The 20,996-nt window shown below is 32.8% G+C and overlaps 1 protein-coding gene across 1 annotated transcript; it reads left to right on the plus strand.

Moving 5' to 3' along the window:
• Positions 1-4,959: 4,959 nt before the first annotated feature.
• Positions 4,960-17,778, plus strand: LOC144851559 (tyrosine 3-monooxygenase-like). Its single transcript, XM_078709084.1, has 13 exons — positions 4,960-5,094; positions 10,678-10,843; positions 11,673-11,761; positions 14,098-14,165; positions 14,500-14,550; positions 14,662-14,760; positions 14,872-14,918; positions 15,339-15,474; positions 15,707-15,776; positions 15,979-16,035; positions 16,137-16,232; positions 16,666-16,799; positions 17,128-17,778. The coding sequence occupies exons 2-13, from the start codon at positions 10,687-10,689 to the stop codon at positions 17,285-17,287; spliced, it is 1,164 nt and encodes a 387-aa protein (XP_078565210.1). The 5' UTR covers positions 4,960-5,094; positions 10,678-10,686; the 3' UTR covers positions 17,288-17,778.
• The last annotated feature ends 3,218 nt before the right edge of the window (positions 17,779-20,996 follow it).

The raw sequence follows: 20,996 nt of genomic DNA on the forward strand, positions 1-20,996 counted from the left end.
CCGTTAAACGAACGAGCGGCAACATGCATGCATCCCGTATTTGTAAATAATATGTATTTTTATATTAATTTTGTTGAAGAGATATATTTTTTACCTATATTTTTTACGTACAATTTTTATAATTTATATTTTTGTTAAACTTCAATTTTAACTGTTTTATTTGAGATTGCAATAAACTTTCCTCGTATCGTATCGTATGCAACACTATACACATGAAAGGCGCGAAGGTGTCCCTTTGATAGAGGTTCTACCATACACTGTAATTGACAGACTGCGTAGGCCTAGTAGTTTTTAATATCGTGTTTAATTTTTTTTAAATTGTCTTTTATTATCTTACACACGTTGGTTATGTACAGGTATAGAATGAAAACAAGCCGATTGATCGATTGGCTTTAATTAAACGAACAATAGTAGATAAATCCGATTCCCACATTCAAAGAACACAGGGGGCATCAATATGACTAGGTAGAGCATCACAGGCATTTATATCATGACATTCTCTATCTTATTGGTATTTTGGTGTAGGCCTACTAATCCTTACTACCTGTATTCCACGTACAATTGAAATCCTTCCGGTTTCACGAGGATTAAGCCCCCCCCCCCTGTCAAGCTCTATTGCTACACACTATGGCGATAACGATCGACGATAAATGTGTACAAATATATTTTCTTGCAAAAAGTTTTCATTCTAGAACTATTATAGGATAACCATTTATGCTGTCTTTATAATATTAAAAAAATCCAATCAAATGACGTCATGACATGATGATATTATTGCTCTTACTAATCATGACGTCATTTAATTGATTAGACGTGTGAACATATTATTTTTTTTAGCAGAGATGATTATCCTATAGTAGATAGCGAAAACATTTTAAATTTAGTTTGTTTTATGTAAGAAAAATTGCATATTTATCTGTTTATCGTCGATCGTTATCGTCGATCGTTATCGTCCTAGTATAAATGGGCCTTTACTGGTCACTCTTCCAAGTTTGAACGATCCTTACAAACAAACAATAATAAAATCTCTGATGATTTCAGACGCTGTTATCCTCAACATTGTCAAACATTTGAAAATGAATAAATACATGAATAGCCTAAATAAGTTGGGTAATTGGTAAGCCGACAGTTTGTAACACATAACCTAGTGTGCTAATTGCGGACAAATACTAATCAATATCATTCTTTATTAAACTCATGAATGACCGGTTGAAATCAGCTCGCCAATCACGTGACCTCACACGTAATTTACTTTATTATCTTTATTAACCAATCATAATTGTTTATCGAAATGTAGTAAAAAGTAATAGGAATTGGAAATGACATAAAAGTGGCGAATGTGCGAGTAGCATACTGTGTTTTTACAATCAGTACTGAAAGCACACACACATCAGCGGTAGAATCGTGAATGCAACAAGTGTGTATACTGTCAACCGGATTTCCAGCCCTTATAAGTTCTTAATTCATTGATTAAACAAGCCGCTCATTACAAGAAGTAAAGTATACATCTTAGAATATGGATACCCAGAAAAGTAGAATGTCATCTAAAGGCAGCTTCGATGCAGTGGTAAGTGTGTTTGCAATATCTTACTTAGCAGCGTGGCATTAAGCATTTGTTTTTGTACTATACTTTGTTTCCAATAAAGTTTGTTTATATTTTAATAAATTGCAGTTGATATTATTAATATGTTGATACATAGGGCCTACTGTAGGTCGTATTATTATTTTATTAATACATTTTATTATAGTAAGTTATACTATTATTATTATTATTAACGAGATCGAAATAGAGACCCTTCTCTTGCATTGCATATTCTAACCCAAATTATCCGAATTTTAAAATAAGGCTCTGTCTACACTACCAAACTGGTTTGACAAAAAAGTTTGATGTTCCCAAATATGGTAGTGATATCACATCACCGTGTCCATATATGGGCACATCATATTTTTTTGTCACATAAAGTTTGACAGTGTAGACAATGCTTAAGAAATATGCTATTTTATACTACAATACTGTCAATGTTGCTGCTCTATTCAAAACATACCAATGTTAAATATTCGTTTTATCCAAATCCAATAGAACAGAATTATTCTATCAATAGATTTAGTAACCAGCTAACCGTGATCTTACTGTACTACTCTATGTAGACTTATATCATTGAACCTTTGATCGAACCTAGTCGTTGGTTAACAAGTCTATTTTACCATCATCGTATCTAATAAGCTGATAATTAAATAAGAATTTTTGTAGGATTATAATTTATAGATCTGTTATTAGCTAATGATTTGTCATGCAGTTGCTTTTTTTTTGTTTTGTTTAGGGGTTGGTATTTGACAAGTACTTCTTTTTCTGATCCCTGAAACAGTTCTTATTTAATGTTACCATTTAAGTTATTGTAAATGTATTCTGCTTTTATTTCTTGAACTGTTTCTAAATAAATGTTGAATGAAACTAAAAATATCACACCGTTTAGGATTTAAACAAAATATTGGAGAATTTAAGAAAATCAGTCTATATTAGTATATTAGCATTCAACCAGCATTTTGTTTGTTATAAAAGAATGCTATCCTAATCAACAGTAAAGTAAGGTAAATCTTTCTACCCGTCTTTTTACATCTTCACCCAGTATAATCTATCAAACTTTACCTACAATTCTAAATGTCTTTCAGTATATAAATAATCTTTCCATAACTCATAACATAAAACGAATGTCAGTCTGTAGTTTGAAATACGAAGTAGATTGTACTCTGTTGACTGTTGTCAGATTCAAATTAAAATAGAAGAACTGTATTTAAGGAACTTGTAATTTTGTCAGTTTCACCCGGTACCATAAAAAGCAGAGTAGGCCTACGAACAGTCATTTGAATTACCGAAGAACATAATTTTAGCGCCTTGAGCACTTTTACTGGATATGTGCGCTTTATAAATTATTTGTATTATTATTACAATGAACATTTCCTCATGATGTCTTTTTGAAAACGTAAAGGGAAGATGGACTGGAATTGAAAGGGAAAAACGAATCTATAAAGTTTGCAAATGCAACGAGGTTGAAAATAAATATCACTTTGTTTTAGTATGTCCATACTACAACGAAATTAGACACTCCTTTCAAAAACCTTATTATTTTATCAACCAACAAATAAAAAGTTGTTTTACTAATGAACAACAAAAAGAAAAAAAGTAATCAATAAAATGGTAAGATTTGCCTTTTTCGCACATAAAAAGAGAAGTAATTATTTTGCTGTTACTACTACTTACATTTTAATTATATGTTTTATTTTCTATTATTGTACTTGGGCCAGCAGAATACATGAATGACTGGATGAATGTATTATTTGTTACACCTTATTTATAGAGGGTGACCCTAAACAGCGTATACTGACAATCAAGGGGCCCTCTGGATGAGTGATAGTGGCTGTGTGTATACTAGTACACCTGGGTAACCCCCTACTCGTCTCGAAAGATATAGTAGGTTCTTTAAAGTGCACATGAGCCAGATGTGTACACTGGACCAACGATTTATAGTCCTTATCCGAGAAGACTCGTTCTACCACCAGAACCATGGAGCGAGTGAGGATCGAACCCTTGCCGATGTTAATATGGCAAGGCAAGTAATAGATTAATGTTTTAATTGCTAAGGACAAAAAACATATTAGTTTTTAGTTTCAGGTACTCCTCCCTCCCAATATATTAGTAAATTTAAGGTCAGTTTTATTGCAATATAGGCCTACCATTGTTGGCGTACATAATCCAAAATCGTTGTTCCTTTATTTTTTGCTGTTTATACTGGATTACTTCTATCATCCTTTAATCATCCCTTTCCACGTACAATTTACTCACCACCAGTTACCGGTCCTTTGGAATTCATTACCATAATTTATTAAAGATTTCGTAGTCCTTCTCTGAACACCTTTATTCAGACAGTCACTCCGCAGTGATTAGAAGTAATACTACAACGATTGCACTAGGATCACTTCTAATCCGCGCCTCATAATATCTCCTATAAACATTCCTTTGCACGCCAGTTGCTCTCCGGTTCACCAGTTCCATTATTACCATTTTACCAAAGATTTCGCAGTCCTTTCTTCTCAGACAGTCACTCCGCAGTGATTAGACGTAATACTATTACGATTTAACTTCTAATCTATCATTTAATCCGCGCCTCAGAATATCTCCTTTAAACATTCCTTCGCACGCCAGTTGCTCACCAGTTCCATTATTACCATTTTACCAAAGATTTCGCAGTCCTTTCTTCTCAGACAGTCACTCCGCAGTGATTAGACGTAATACTATTACGATTTAACTTCTAATCTATCATTTAATCCGCGCCTCAGAATATCTCCTTTAAACATTCCTTCGCACGCCAGTTGCTCTCCAGTTCCATTATTACCATTTTATCAAAGATTTCGCAGTTCGTCTCTGAACACCTTAATCTTCAAATTCAGACAATCACTCCACAGGGTGTGATTAGAAGTAATAAAGATCTGAATGTTATATTTATAACTGTAATTGGATTTTATTGGAATGTAAATAGTACTTTTTATAAACCAAATTTGTATATTTTTATATTTTATTTGAAGAAACTATTGACTCACTGAGCTAAAATAGTGGCATAGGTCGATTTTGTTTTTCCTGACGTGCCTTAAAAAAAAAATGAAATGAAATGAATGGTTCCTCCAGAAGATCGTTATGACTTTAAAAGAGTAAACATTTTTTACGAGGTTATCAGTTATATTTCGTGAAGCAATGTTTCCTGTACTTGGCCAAACTATGCATGACCTCATTGACTATTTATAGTATTTGAACAAACATTTCTATTAATTACTATAACTTGTTTATTTTGGAACTTTTAGACGAACCTTTATCCGACACGAAAACAGAGCCTGATTGAGGACTCGCATCGAGATTCTGTCGTCAGTAATGGCTCTGTAGATCTTACCTCCCTTCCATCGTGCGAAAGTGATGACGTGTTTCCGGACGAATATGAAGGGGAAAACAATGTGGATGCAGAAAAAAAGAAGCAGTGTGTGACGTTTACGGCCAAGGATGACCTAGGGTTTGCTTCTCTCACTCATGCATTGAGAATATTTGAGGTAATTTTTACTTTTATTTTTAATTTACCAGAACGTCACGATTTATATGTTTTACTTAAATATCTTACAAAAGGATAAAATCACGTGTTTTTATGTTCTCCTTTTACGTGCATGTTGCAACGATGACTTGCCATTCATATTAAATAACTTTACAACCAATACTAGTTTCCTTGTATTTGTTTATCGGGCTCACATGTGTCAAAATAGCTCATCTATGATGGAATTGTCGAGAAAATGGGCATAATCTTTTTAAAAGCTATATTTCCAACCGTGACCAATGTACTAATCTCCGATTTCAACGCTTGTATTCCAGGGCTCTCTTCTCGGACCTCTTTTCAATTTTTATGTCAACGATTTGTATTTGCATCCACGATTCCTTCACTTTCTGATTTTCTTGTCGCTTTTTCTCTCTTTTCGCTGTTGAACTCTTTAGGCCCTATTTAAATTATATTTACTTATTAATTAATTTATTTATATTGGTTTTTATTCAGAGATTAAGCCCTCTTTCAATTCATTATTTTTATTCAAAGACTGAAAGAAAATGTTTAATAAAATTCAAATTTACATAACAATCTATAGTAATTATGTTCAATATAATTGGTTGCAATTTTATACATGTTAGTTTGCGATGCTCTCAAAACAGTGTGACTTCATTATGTATCCCCATGCTACTTTAATCAACATGTGGATTAGAATTACCCCAAGTTTACATAAGTGAAAAGAAATATTTGCACTAAGCCACTAAAAATTAGGAAAACCTAATGCACTGTTGACGAGCAAGTGTATGCACTAGTAAGTTAATATCTTGTTAGAGGCATTTCGTGTTTTAACAAGTATGGTCTACGCGTAATGATGTCAGCCTTCAATGAGACGGACACACAGTCCGGATATTGCAATACAGAACTCGTGCAATATTAATTACGCTAAGAAAATTAGGCGAGGGTTAATTCATGACTGGAAGGTAAATTTCTCGTCGTTTTATACACATTGTATAGACGGGTTAATGCCAATGGATTACGTTTATCATTCATTCTACGATTACAATGTTGTTCTAGTAGGAGAGGGAATTTGCTTTAAGGGGTAATTGGGTTAGGGGTAGTTAAGTGGTCCGGGTGGTAGTTAAGTTGTCCGGTGGTAGTTGGGTTAGGAGTAGTTAAGTTGTCCGTTGGTAGTTGTCCTAGTGGTAGTGGTCCGTGCCTACCCAAATATGGTATAGTGATATGCTCAAATATGGTAGTGATATGACATCATCATGTCCATATATGAGTACATCAAATTTTTTTTGTCACATAAAGTTTGATAGTGTAGACAGGCCTTAATGACACACGGATCAATGCAATTATTATTATTATTGCAACACGTCTTTTTAGTAGAACGTCACGATTTACTTGTTTTACTTAAATACCTTACAAAAGGATACAATAGCTCAGCTCTAATTGATCTGATTAAGCACCTATTTATAGGTCATGATCGGAATTATCAATGCATTTGAAAACCGAAACTTATCTATTGGCAATTTTATTGATATTTCCAAAGCGTTTAATATCTTGACCAGCGTCCTTCTTTGTCCGACTATACTTTTAATATCTTGACCATTGTGTCCTTTTTAAAAGAACAAATTAACCGACTATGGTCGAGGACATGGGCATAATCTTTTTAAAAGCTATATTTCCAACCGTGACCAATGTACTAATCTCCGATTTCGACCCATTCCAGGGCTCTCTTCTCGGACCTCTTTTCAGGGGGTAGTTGTGGGTTAGAGGTATTCAAGTGGTCCGGTGGTAGTTGTCCCAGATTTGGTTGATGATGTTACTTCTTCATGCTTCCAAACACCGCTCTGTGTCTTTTTGTCAAATCGCATGATAGCTTTACAATTAATATCTGTACCTATACATCATGTTACCCTTGTTTCTATACAGGATATTTAATATTCAAGTTGGGATGATGCTACCGGGTAATATTATGCATGCACTGTCTTATGAAAACATGTTTTCGGAAAGGATGACAGAACAGTAGGCCTATTTAGAAATTAATCAATATTTTAATTAAAGTTCTTAATTACACTTCAGAGAAATACGACCAAAGGGTAAAGACGAGAAACGATTATGATGCTGTATTTCTGATTAAAAAAAGTTTTATTTAGGTCTGAGCTTGTATAGTAAATATTTGACTTGTGTATGACAGCAATTACACCATGTACAATGTTACCCATCGACAACTAATGTCTTTATCGACCAGATTTGTTTATGATAAAAATAGGAACTATAGAAATGTAAAATACATCGTCTGAAACAATCAATGAAGATTCCGAATTGATTGCAATCTTAATCATTTCTTCTTTTCATTTCAAAATATATTTCTCGATTATATATAAATGAGAAATCGTTATATTTTAATTATGATTCGAGAAACGTGCAGAGAATTAGACTAGAGTTACGCCGTCAATGAGCAACATGACGTCGCTATCTGGCCATGTCTTATCTTGAATTAAAAACACAGATCATCTATAACCTTAAGCCTACTTGCCTTTTTACGCAGTCAGAAATGTTGTGTTCACACAAAATTGCCGATTCCTTTTGTACGCACACGTCACCGCAACGTGTTCTTACATTTGGTGACACTACCTCACCGTCCCCCACCCAACCAGTAGCAACATAAACTTGTTTTTTTTACAAGCGATTGTACACGCCAACAACTTGATGTTTCCCTAAATTTGGTGAGGCTGTCCCCACTCACAAACACCGTACCCAAGAGAAGCGCTTGTCGTACGTGCGTGTAAAACGTGTATTTGTTTTGTGTCAACATTACTTCATTATGTCGTAGTGTTGTCATCGCCACGCCATCTTCAGATCTCTTTTCAATACGTTGCATCTGGAGACACCACCATTCTTTGCACCAGAGTTCCAAAGGGGCCCAAAGGGGTCCATGGTCATTATTGGTTGTCTGGTTTTGTGCCTAAAATCCCCATATGGGTCCCTTATGAGGAAGTGTATTAAGTCACGATATTAACTAAAAAGGCTGGTACCTGTAGTTTTTCTAGAAAAGTTAATTACAAATATGTGTTTGGGTTTTGTCTCATTCTTGATCTAGTTGACGTAGAAATTGTATTATAATATACAATAGTACATTCGCGTTGAGAATGTTGCAATAGCATCCACGTAGGCCTACATTTGATAATATTTCTAAATTTAAAAAATAAGAGATAATTTAAGGTAAAAGGTTAGGGCACCATGCACATACGTATTACTGGCATTAATTCGTTCGTTCGTTCATTCAGTCAGTATACTGTCAGGATTTAAAATAGTAACTGTGTTCTGCTGTTTATTGCCTGTAGATATAATACCCGTTGCTATGGACTGATTTGCTCCCTGACTCAACGTTATTTCCAAGTAGTTATTAAAATAGAATATTAGAGATGGTTTTAGATAATAAATTGAACATTAGGCTACATAGGATTTAAAATGACAATCAAATAACAATTCACCCATTCAACAAAATTAAACATTAAAATTAAATTTTTTTTAGGATAAATCAATGAATAATACAGATTATTTCTAAAGTTAAAGTTTTACTTTTTAGATAATGATAATCGTATTATAGGTATTGTTTTAACTTATAGTTTTTTAATTAAAAAAAAGCAGCTGTTTTTATTTATTGTAAACACGAGTTTTCGGTGTAACCCGGCCATGTGCAGATCTGTCAATGTTGTATTGACGGGCCCCAATGTATACGATATGTGTACTCACCCAGGTTTGATGTGGGCATATGCGTGTTTAGTCTATGCATCTACATGGGTTAAAATGGACAAATATTAAGCGTGTCCACCCCATATGGGTAAAACATGCCGTTTGCCCATATGAAATTACCACCATTGAATCCACTTACAGATGAAATTAAATGAATGTATATTAAAATAAAGATAATTTTAAATTTGTTTATGAATTCTTCCTTCTAAAAATGTCGCTCTCGTTTTAAACTGTTGAACCTACCACTACTTTTTAGTTAATAAACTTTAATTCGCATTCTCAAATACCATGTTAAACTTCCTGGCTTGTTTCATATGATTTACAGAGTTTAGCAATAAATTATACATACATAATTTACAGGTCTGTTCCTTTTTCATTTAGGGTTTTATGCGTTCCATTTACCGTTTATGCGTTTCATTTACCGTTTATGCGTTTTATTTACCGTTTATGCGTTTCATTTACCGTTTACGCGTTTCATTTACCGTTTATGCGTTTCTATTTGTTTGTTTTGTTTTTTTGTCAACGGTTATTTTTATTTCAATATGACATGAATACTGTTTACGCGTTCCATTTACCGTTTATGCGTTTCATTTACCGTTTATACGTTTTATTTACCGTTTATGCGTTTCATTTACCATTTACGCGTTTCATTTACCGTTTATGCGTTTCATTTACCGTTTACGCGTTTCATTTACCGTTTATGCGTTATGTAACAACGATGATGCGGCCATTTTTTATTTTCAGTATGCATGGCAGTGAGGAGGATGTATACAACTGTGCTATCTGAACAACTGCTGTTACCATGAAATATCAATTATATCCAACTTTTTTATTAATTACATTAAACCCATACGCTGGCGCTTAAAGTTTAATAACAATACGTAAACACACAATGATATTATAATTTGGTAAGAACACTTATGTGGTACCTCCTACTAATACGCTCTATTCACATAATGTTGGATTAAACTGTATTACAATGCACACGTGTTAACTAAACACTCATATAACAATATTCGAAATCAAGGTATAATTACTGAATAGTTAATAATAATAAAAACAACCGGAACTATACGCCAAGTAGACATACTAATTCAAAGCAAATAATTGATCGACTCTACGTCAAAGCACGGTTTGATCATTTGCCTGATATTCACAGTCAAATATGTAAAAGACGCTGATAAAGAAATATTTGCAAATTGTAATTGCAATGTAGGTGATCATAAAACAAAATTGTTGGACAATTTCCAATTCAAGTTTCTATTCATTAAAAAGTTGTAGTTTTTAATTTGAATTTTGACGTCAGCAAGTTTTTTTAATATATAAAAATAATAACACATTTTTAAACATTAATTTGATTGCGATGATTGTTGTGGCCGGCATTATCAACATTATCAATCAATGTCTCGCCTTCATAAATATAATAATAACATTGTGTTTATTATACTGGTTATCTACATACGTAATCAATTACACCTTGTCTGCAAAGTTTGGTTCCCACTAGCGACTCAACGCAAAGACGTAACGCAAAGTGATTTGACCAATCACAAGCGATGGATCATTCGGTCAACTCGCTTGCGTTGCGCGTACTTTATTGCGCTGCGTCTCTAGTTTGAGCTGCCCTTAACCCAAATTAACACAAACATAGTCTATAACTGGAGATCCTGTATCTTTCTGGGATCCTGACTTCTTCCTTTTCCCCCAGATTTATTGTTATTTGTTTATGTTATTTCTTATTTATTCCATTTTTGTTTCAATCTTAAAATGAAGTAAATGAATGTTTTTTTTTAATTTAAGTGTTTTTTTTTGACTGATATATAATTTTGTTTTGTTTCAGAAATGCCAAATGAAAGTGACCCACGTTGAAAGTAGAAGTCGCAACAATAATGTTGAATTTCTTGTCGAGTGTGAAACCCGAAGTGGATGGTACAAAGTTCTTCCTAAAAATCTCAAACAAGTTGTAAATAACGTCACTATACATCGCAAAGACGCAATGCAACGAAGTGAGTTTGTTTACTTATTAGTAGCATCATTTATAAAAAGACAAATTTCATCGACTATCTTTTGTAATCATGTTTTGAATTTGGTTGTTTATTTGGTGATATTAAATTTGTCGTAACTCTATACCCTATTTCCTAAACCCTTATTCGTAAACACTTTGTATTTAAAACAATAACACGTGGTTATTGGTAAACATGATCAAGTACATACACACCTACACACTCCCACGCTATTCATTACAATACATTCATTAAATTTAGTATTTTATTCAAATATCAAGTGGGTATGCAAACAAATAAACAATACATTAAAACCTGTACTGCTCATTGTCACTGATGACGTCAGCAGTATATTAACATTATGTCATTTAATTTAGATTCTACGCGTATTATCTTTCATTTTGTTCATTCTTAACTTAAAGGGTGACTCCGGGGTTATAGTTCTAATATCTACCAAACTATCTTCTTTGCTTTCTACCCTTACTATCTCTACCCTCTATTCACCAGCCTGTGACTCTTTTGTTTGATTTCTTTTATTCGTGTCCACTCAGGCAGCGCTTACCTGATATATCTATCAATCTTTGTCCAAGGACCTTTACTTGCACTGATGGGCTAGTGTTGCCCAAAAGCTTTGCTAACTGTTCTGACTGTTTTACGTTTTGATTTAGCTTTGTGTTTATTTTATACCTACTAGCAATGTATCGATAATTTCTCTTTATTACCAATGTTTATTCCTGGAATTTGTTTGTTATTTACCATCACCATTCCCAACACTTTAATTAATTAATTAGTTTTAAAAAGTTTAAAAAAATGTCGTCTGTCATAATTTCAGTTCCATGGTTCCCGCGTAAAATCACTGATCTTGATAAATGTAACCACTTGATGTCACATTTTGAGCCTGATCTAGATCAAGACCATCCGGTAAGTTTCATTTTAATACTTATATAAAAAGAAATTCTAACTTCATCAGGGTCAGGAGAACTGTCAAGTTGATATGGAGAGTTTTTTTAAATTATATAATTTATGAGTTTTGCTAGGATATGAAATTGTGAGTTTTGCTACCATCGTAATTGTTCAATATATTTTTTTTATTTTTATTAATCAACTATTTCGTAAAAAAATGCATTAAAGTTGATGATACCAGCAATGATAAACTGACTGGTTTGTATGGAAATATAAAAATGTCAATCTATCTATACAGTTACCGAAATATATATATGACGTTAAAAATGATTAAAACAAGCTACAACAAAAACTGACATGTAGTCAGCTTAATTATGAACAAGTAAGCGAAAGGTCAACACATACGTCACTGAAGTCGGTTCCCACAATGCAAGGGCGTGGCACGATGCTTAAAGATTGGTTTCTATTGGAAACAACCAATCACACATCGCGTCGTGATTGGTCCTTGCGTTGCGTCGGTCCAAGCTGCGCTTCTTGCGCGCGCGTTGTTTGCTCTTAACTTAATTTCCATTGTTCTGGGTTCATAACACTGTTGGTGCAATGAGGTTTAGGCTCTGATACAAACAACCTTCCCCCCACAAACTGCTCTGTAGGTTATGCGTTACGTATTGAGTTTTGAATACGCTTTAATAGTATATTGACGAAAACAAATGGTTCAATAGCAAAATCGTATTTAAATCCAACTCAATAATACTGTAGTTTGATGCGAATTGAATTCTGATTTGGCTATTTAACGTTTTCAATCTGTAACTAATGAAAATTATGATTGGAACATCAACTAATTAACGATAAATCTTTAGAGATTGTTACACCATTGTCCAACATGTATTCAAAATTAAACGATGGATTGATTTCAATTTGTTTGTATTGTACAGTATTCTGGGAAATTTCTATAACTTGCTTTCAATCATTCATTCATCGGTGGAAAATTACTTCCATTTATTTCCATTTGCATATAAAATATACATAGAAATTATGTTTGCTCTGAGATATACAAAAACAGTTTAATAATAAAGTTCAATCTAATATAGCGCAAAATTCAGAGAACCTCCTCAACAGACATTTCTTTTGAAAGAGCAAAAGATTTGACAGACATAATGTTTATAGATTTACCCGGGTAGGTTTCTTGCTTCACATACAAGGTCTTTCGACAACAAAACTCTTACTTACTTTCCATTTAGCAGCTTAGAGCTGTTTTATGAATCATACCGGTATATTAGTAAGTATCTGTATGCAATTTGCTTTAAACAAGGCTATATAGCCTTGCTTTAAACAACATAATATAAATTGTCTACGCTAACAATAAGTAGAAATTACATTATCCAAAGATAAACAACTTTGCTTTAGTAGGCAGTTACATTAACGGATCCATTCATTGTTGGTATATTATTAGTTATACAACAAATTTAAAGACCCTTACAATTTAGTAATTTGAGTCAAGTAGATCTTGACTTAAGGGTCCTTTCACACCTGTTTCGGTCCGGCTCCGGCAAATTAAATCGTAGTCGCGTGGTGGCGTCGGAACAGGTGTGAAAAGACCCCTAAGTTTGGTTCCCACTAGGACGCAACGCAAGCGAGTTGACCAATGACAAGCGACAGTTCGAATAATCAATCGCTTGTGATTGGTCAAATCACTTACGCTGCGCTTACGTCCTTGCGTTGTTTACGTAATAAGCGTAAACCTATATATAGAAGCGATACTTGTTTATTATACAAGTTATTCCGTATACCAGTTTTGTTGTTGTTGAAAATTGACAATTATTTAGTTGTTGTAATGCTGTACAACATGTCGTCTAGATAATGTCGTAACCTTACTCTTTATTAAGTCGGTAGCTCCGTACGTGATTGTAATATAGAGGATATTAATTACGTCTTTAGCTTTAGTAAATAATATTCAATGTGTTCAATAATATACATTGATTATTATTAATTTACCGCATTGTTGTTGATAGGGGGCGTTCCTCTTTCAAGGATGAATTAATAATTGAAGTGGATTTGATTATAACACTATATTTACTACTTTATTTACGTTTTGATATTAAGACTGTCAACCGTCAGCTACCAAATGAATAAATTAATCCTGAAATTAGTTATAAAGTAAAGCTCTGTCTATACTATCAAACTAGTTTGAAAAAAAAGTGTGATGTACACAAATATGGTAGTGATATGACATCATCGTGTCCATGGGCACATTTTTTGTTACATAAAGTTTGATAGTGTAGACAGAGCTTTACGCTTCCAAATGTACTCCATATTCATAGGTAACATGAATGTTATTTAATTTTGTTTCACAGGGATATTCTGATAAGGAATACAGAGACCGGAGGAAGAATATAGCAGAAATTGCCTTCAAATTTAGACAGTGAGTTTCTCTATCCCACCATGGCTTTCTACCTTCTAAAGCTCTGTCTACACTATCAAACTAATTTGACTTATGGTAGTGATATGACATCATCATAATTTTTGTTACATAAGTTTGATAGTGTAGACAGAGCTTAATTCTGTAATTCTTGAAATCGGATTCTTTAACAGCACCCTCTATAATTCTTTTGACAAAAATAATACTAGCCAATCCTGCAATGCATTGAATTTGAAATATTCCGGACGATTAAAACCTTTATAACACCGAATGTTTAAGATGTTAGTTTAGAACAGTGAGACATTAATTATATAGTAATGTATTTTTTCTATTTTAGTGGACATCAAATTCCCCGAGTTGAATATACTGAGGAAGAAACAAAAACTTGGTATGTACACTCCGAGGAGAGAAAGAATGAATACATTTGATACATTTAATACAATTATTTTGTACTTAGTTAATAACGTATTTAATAACTATTTATTATATTTCATTTTAGGAAACATGTATATACTACCTTGAAAGATCTATTTCCAACTCATGCTTGTAAAGAGCACATCAATGTTTTCAAAATGCTGGAGAAAGAGGGTTTATATAGGTAATCCACTGTTGTTGATTTTCAAAACATTATTTAATAAAACAATAAATAATAGCATCCTCCATTGCGAAACCTTTTTGTAAATTAATCAATTTCTTTGTTTTTCTGCAGCCCTGACAAAATTCCGCAGTTGGAAGATGTGTCAAACTTTCTCAAACGTAAGTTCCTATTATTTGATTTTATGTACCATTTTAGGTGAGAGTCGTGGAAGTCTTGAGGACTCTTCACTAGGAAAAACTTTTCACGTTTGATGGAGCCTTCTCAATCGCCCTCTGATTCCACCTCTGCGTATGCGTTATAATTGGTTAAAGCTTGGTTCCCACTAGGACGTAACGCAACGACGTAAGCGCGACGTAAGCAATTTAACCAATTACAAGCGATGGATTATCCGAATATTCGCTTGTGATTGGTCAACTCGCTTGCGTTGCGCTTACGTCCTTGCGTCCTAGTGGGAACCAAGCTTAAGAGTTGTTTCCACTTGCGTTACGTTGCGTCGCAAGTGGTTTCGATTTTCTACGACCGACGAAACCCATACATACATCATGCTAATATGCCTATTTTGTGGATTTTTTTTCCAGATCAATCAGGTTTCCAACTTCGACCTGCAGGTGGACTACTAAGTGCTCGTGACTTTTTGGCGAGTTTAGCGTTCCGTGTTTTTCAATGCACACAATATGTACGTCACTGTACTTCGCCCATGCACACACCAGAACCGTAAGTTTTCATTTACTCATATTTCTTTTTAATTTTTTCTGATGTTTTTAATTGTACTACATATATAATTATACACAAATCGCAGTACCGTATACGTAGGCCTACTATTAATTACAGTAATGTAGTATTTGCATCCAAAGTAGTATAGTGAACTGTTGTGGGTGAAGTTGAATGACAATTCGATGTTTCATTATAATCTTTATTTATTACGTAATACTTTTACAATTTTTAGGGATTGTTGCCATGAACTACTTGGTCACGTGCCTATGCTAGCTGATCCAGAGTTTGCTCAATTTTCACAAGTAAGAACCATTCATTTGATTCATCGTTCCTCTCTTGTTATAATATTAGGACACCGTTGTTTACATTCCGATTTATTCGAATGTTAGAAAAATAATAAATAAGGCCAGAAGTATTGTATGGTATTATTTCATAATTTAGCAAACATTCTCTTTTCACACAAAATGGCAGAATTGAAGATGTTTGGTTTATTATTTATTTTAGGAAATCGGTATTGCTTCGCTTGGTGTTTCAGATGAAGATATTACAAAATTATCTACGGTAAGTTAAAGCATTGTAGTATTCTCGGTTGACATTGTGTTTTTATTTGATTTATGTTACCACGTAAACATGTATTTATATTTATTATTTGTATTATCTAGGTTTATTGGTTCACAGTAGAGTTTGGTCTGTGTAAAGAGGGCGCAAGTACCAAGGCTTATGGAGCTGGTCTACTCTCAGCATACGGAGAACTAAAGGTGATTCACATTAACTGGTTATTCCTTTCCTGTCCCCCAACCCTCGTAACCCCAAGATTTTACTAGCAGTTTTAGCACGCACAGCACTAGGTCGTAAGCGCATTGACCAACCGCGCGTTTGTGATTGGTCAACTCAATGGCGTCGTGCCTACGTCGTTGCGACAAAATGGCTCCCTATACGATTCTTATAATTTCTCCTGTTATTATTGATATTATTATAATCTATTTATTTTATTTGACATCTTTATACAGGATTACACAACAATCAGGTAAAAAAAAACCTGTTTTGCATTGTCGTCCTATCTTGAATACAAAAAAAAAATCAGGAAAAAAAACCGTTTAGTTTTGTGAAATGAGATCGATATCTAGCTTTGAATGAAGCAATTGTTGTTGAATATTTAATTTATATCTCTATTTTTGTTTTTATTTACAGTTTGCGTTATCAGATCAACCTGAGCAACGAATGTTTGATCCGTCAGTAGTTGCCGTACAAGAATACCAAGACCAGACCTATCAACCCATCTACTACGTCACACAATCTTTCGAAAAAGCCAAAGCACAGATGAGGTTAGTAGTGTTTATTCAATATGTTGACATCACAGAGTGCGTGAGAAAGATGATGACGTTTGAATTATGATAACGACGACGATGATGATGATTATGATGATGATGATAACGATAGTGATGATGATGATTATGATGATAATGATGGTGATGATGATGATTATGATGATGATGATGATGATGATGATGATGATGATGATGATGATGATGATGACGATGATGATAACGATGATGATAACGATGATGGAATGTTTTGCTGAAAGTAAACAATTAAAATCAATGACAAATGATGAATAAAGCAATTAATATATTTCCATATCATTCTCTACAGGCAATTTGTAAGCAATATGAACAGACCTGTACAGTTACGTTACAATCCATTCACACAGTCCATAGAAGTTCTAGAGGATATTTCTACAGTTGGTAGGCTCCTTAAAGACGTCAAAAATGAGTTGGATACGTTGATGTCTGTATGTGAAAGACTAGCGTAACCAATCGTATGTCTCGATATAAGGAACAAATGAATATTTAATGATAATTTATCTTTGAATCTGAAACTAAAACCAGATTATAATCTATTATTTATAATCTGTTATTTATAATATTGTAGAGGTATTTATTTGTATGCAATGTGCATGGATCAATAGTTCGTTTCTTGTTGGTTTCTCTGACATGAATGTTATCTCATTGTCGCTGCTCATCACAAATTATATTTAGTTTTAAATTTTAATCAGTTTTAGTTTAATCACGGAGGTTTAATAAGAAAACTTTGGACACAGATCAAATATATTTTTTTAATTAGTTAATATATTATTATATTATTATTATATTAAGTAGGAATTATGATGTATTTATAGGTCAATATATTCTGCCGTAGATGAATATGAAGAAGATAGTGGAATATAATATGAATATAAGCATAATTGGAAGTTACCACATTGTATTAAGTGAGGCGCAATTGTTAGATATTTAATACTATTATATACACGATATATTTATTTTCTTCATGTAAAACCTAAGTTTTTTGGGTTCCTGAATTTGCTTTTTAAAAATCAGGTTTTTTAATGATGAAATTGTGATTCTCCAAAAGATTATGAGAGGAATATCTTCAAATCAAATCAACTTTATTAGTTCCAAAAAAGAATGGAAAAATGTCAAAAATTGTATTATTAATACCACAAAATAATACATAAATAAATTGATAAAATGACAACGTACAAAAATAAATAGAATATGACTATGTGCTATTTACGACAGTAATATTTAATTAAAAATATGTGTGGAATTTCGCATATCTTTATTTTTTACTAATTATTTATTTAAAGAAATATTAATAATTGTTATTTCGGAGGATGTGATAATAATTAAGACAAAACACCTGAACTTAATGGATACACTTCTTGTGGAAGCCATTAAGTTTGCGTTATAACACAAATGTAACTATTTATTATTACGTAATTGGTGGATGCTTTCTGAACATTTCCATACACGAACTGTAGACCTATTTTATGAATAAGTAATGTAATAGTAATGTTATTAATGTCATAATGTAAATGTACCTGCAATATATCATTTCACAAGAAATGTACTAAATGATTTGTATGTTTCTATTAATTATTTTTCTCAAACGTAGTGGTAGATCGAAATAGATATTTTACAGTATGATATATGTTAAAAATAAAAAATAAAAGAATATAATATATATATATATATATATATATCTACATTTATTTATTTAAACAAATTTAAACCACTTTTATTCAATGAAACAAAAGACAATCAGACATTACTACATACATTGTGTATTTATCCTATCACTCCTAATTTTCGAAATAGATACTAAAGATTGTTGTCAACAAAAGTGTTTGAAAAAGATTCAATAAGTGTGTTTAAATATTACCATAAAAACCCATTCCTTTATAATCAGGTGTAAAAACCGAAAAAAACCCCCAAATTATACATGAACTTGTGTATCACATTTTGATGTCAGTAAATTGTGGACATGACCAACCAGAGAAGTTGAAGGGAGCCCTCTATAGAGCGTTACAAAACCATCACCTTTCTAAAGAGATAGAAAATCACCCGGGTTCAACGGCTCAACGAGTAAAACGTCTGCAACACACGGAGTCACAGAGTAACAAAGGTACGTGGGTTCGAATCTTTCAGCAAAAAACGCGAAACAATCCGGTTGATAAATGAAGCGAAAATTAATCACGCGAAAAGAAAAAGAAAAAACTACATAAAACAAAAAAAAATATAAAACTGAACACAAGCATACAAAAAGTCTTGCTGTTTTAATATTTGTATTTCAAATAATACAATAATGCCTTTAGCATCATTGTATGACCAGATATTTGAGGTAACATGCGCGTCTGTGCATGTTAACTTATGATAGCAACCGATGTATCGAGGTGACATGCGCGTCTGTGCATGTTAACTTATGATAGTAACCGATGTATCGAGGTGACATGCGCGTCTGTGCATGTTAACTTATGATAGTAACCGATGTATCGAGGTGACATGCGCGTCTGTGCATGTTAACTTATGATAGTAACCGATGTATCGAGGTGACATGCGCGTCTGTGCATGTTAACTTATGATAGTAACCGATGTATCGAGGTGACATGCGCGTCTGTGCATGTTAACTTATGATAGTAACCGATGTATCGAGGTGACATGCGCGTCTGTGCATGTTAACTTATGATAGCAACCGATGTATCGAGCACATCGTGAGGTTATGCGCATGGCACATTAGTAGTAACGAACGGACTTTTTTTTCGAAAAATGTCTAAAATTTAATTTAATTGTTATGCCATAATATTGCTCTATATGCGCATATATTGCCTTATCATCATTGTAGAGTGTTTATAACTATAGTTCAGGACTTTTTTCGAAAAATGACCAATTTTCGACCTTTTTCTTTTTCGACATAACTGGGTACAAATACTCTATAAGATGATTATAACGCAATCTATGCACATATATAGCAATATTATGGTATAATAATTGAATTTGAAAAAGTGGATATTTTGGCCATTTTTTGAAAAAATCCCTGAACTATAGTTCAGGAATTTTTTCGAAAAATGATCAAATTTCGACCTTTTTCTTTTTCGACATAACTAAGTACAAATACTCTATAAGATGATTATAACGCAATCTATGCACATATATAGCAATATTATGGTATAATAATTGAATTTGAAAAAGTGGATATTTTGGCCATTTTTTGAAAAAATCCCTGAACTATATAATAGTTCAGGAATGTTTTCGAAAAATGACAAAATTTCGACTTTTTTCTTTTTCAAAATAACTGGTTATAAACACTCTATAAGATGATTATAACGCAATATATGCACATATATAGCAATATTATGGTATAATAATTGAATTAGAAAAAGTGGATATTTTGGCCATTTTTTGAAAAAATCCCTGAACTATAGTTCAGGAATTTTTTCGAAAAATGACCAATTTTCGACCTTTTTCTTTTTCGACATAACCGGGTACAAATACTCTATAAGATGATTATAACGCAATATATGCACATATATAGCAATATTATGGTATAATAATTGAATTTGAAAAAGTGGATATTTTGGCCATTTTTTGAAAAAATCCCTGAACTATAGTTCAGGAATTTTTTCGAAAAATGACCAATTTTCGACCTTTTTCTTTTTCGACATAACTGGGTACAAATACTCTATAAGATGATTATAACGCAATATATGCACATATATAGCAATATTATGGCATAATAATTGAATTTGAAAAAGTGGATATTTTGGCCATTTTTTGAAAAAATCTCTGAACTATAGTTCAGGAATTTTTTCGAAAAATGATCAAATTTCGACCTTTTTCTTTTTCGACATAACTGGGTACAAATACTCTATAAGATGATTATAACGCAATCTATGCACATATATAGCAATATTATGGTATAATAATTGAATTTGAAAAAGTGGATATTTTGGCCATTTTTTGAAAAAATCCCTGAACTATAGTTCAGGAATTTTTTCGAAAAATGATCATATTTCGACCTTTTTTTTTCCGACATAACTGGGTACAAATACTCTATAAGATGATTATAACGCAATCTATGCACATATATAGCAATATTATGGTATAATAATTGAATTTGAAAAAGTGGATATTTTGGCCATTTTTTGAAAAAATCCCTGAACTATAGTTCAGGAATTTTTTCGA

This window comes from Antedon bifida, chromosome 1 (genome assembly GCF_963402885.1).
Source record: "Antedon bifida chromosome 1, ecAntBifi1.1, whole genome shotgun sequence".
Taxonomy (NCBI): domain Eukaryota; kingdom Metazoa; phylum Echinodermata; class Crinoidea; order Comatulida; family Antedonidae; genus Antedon; species Antedon bifida.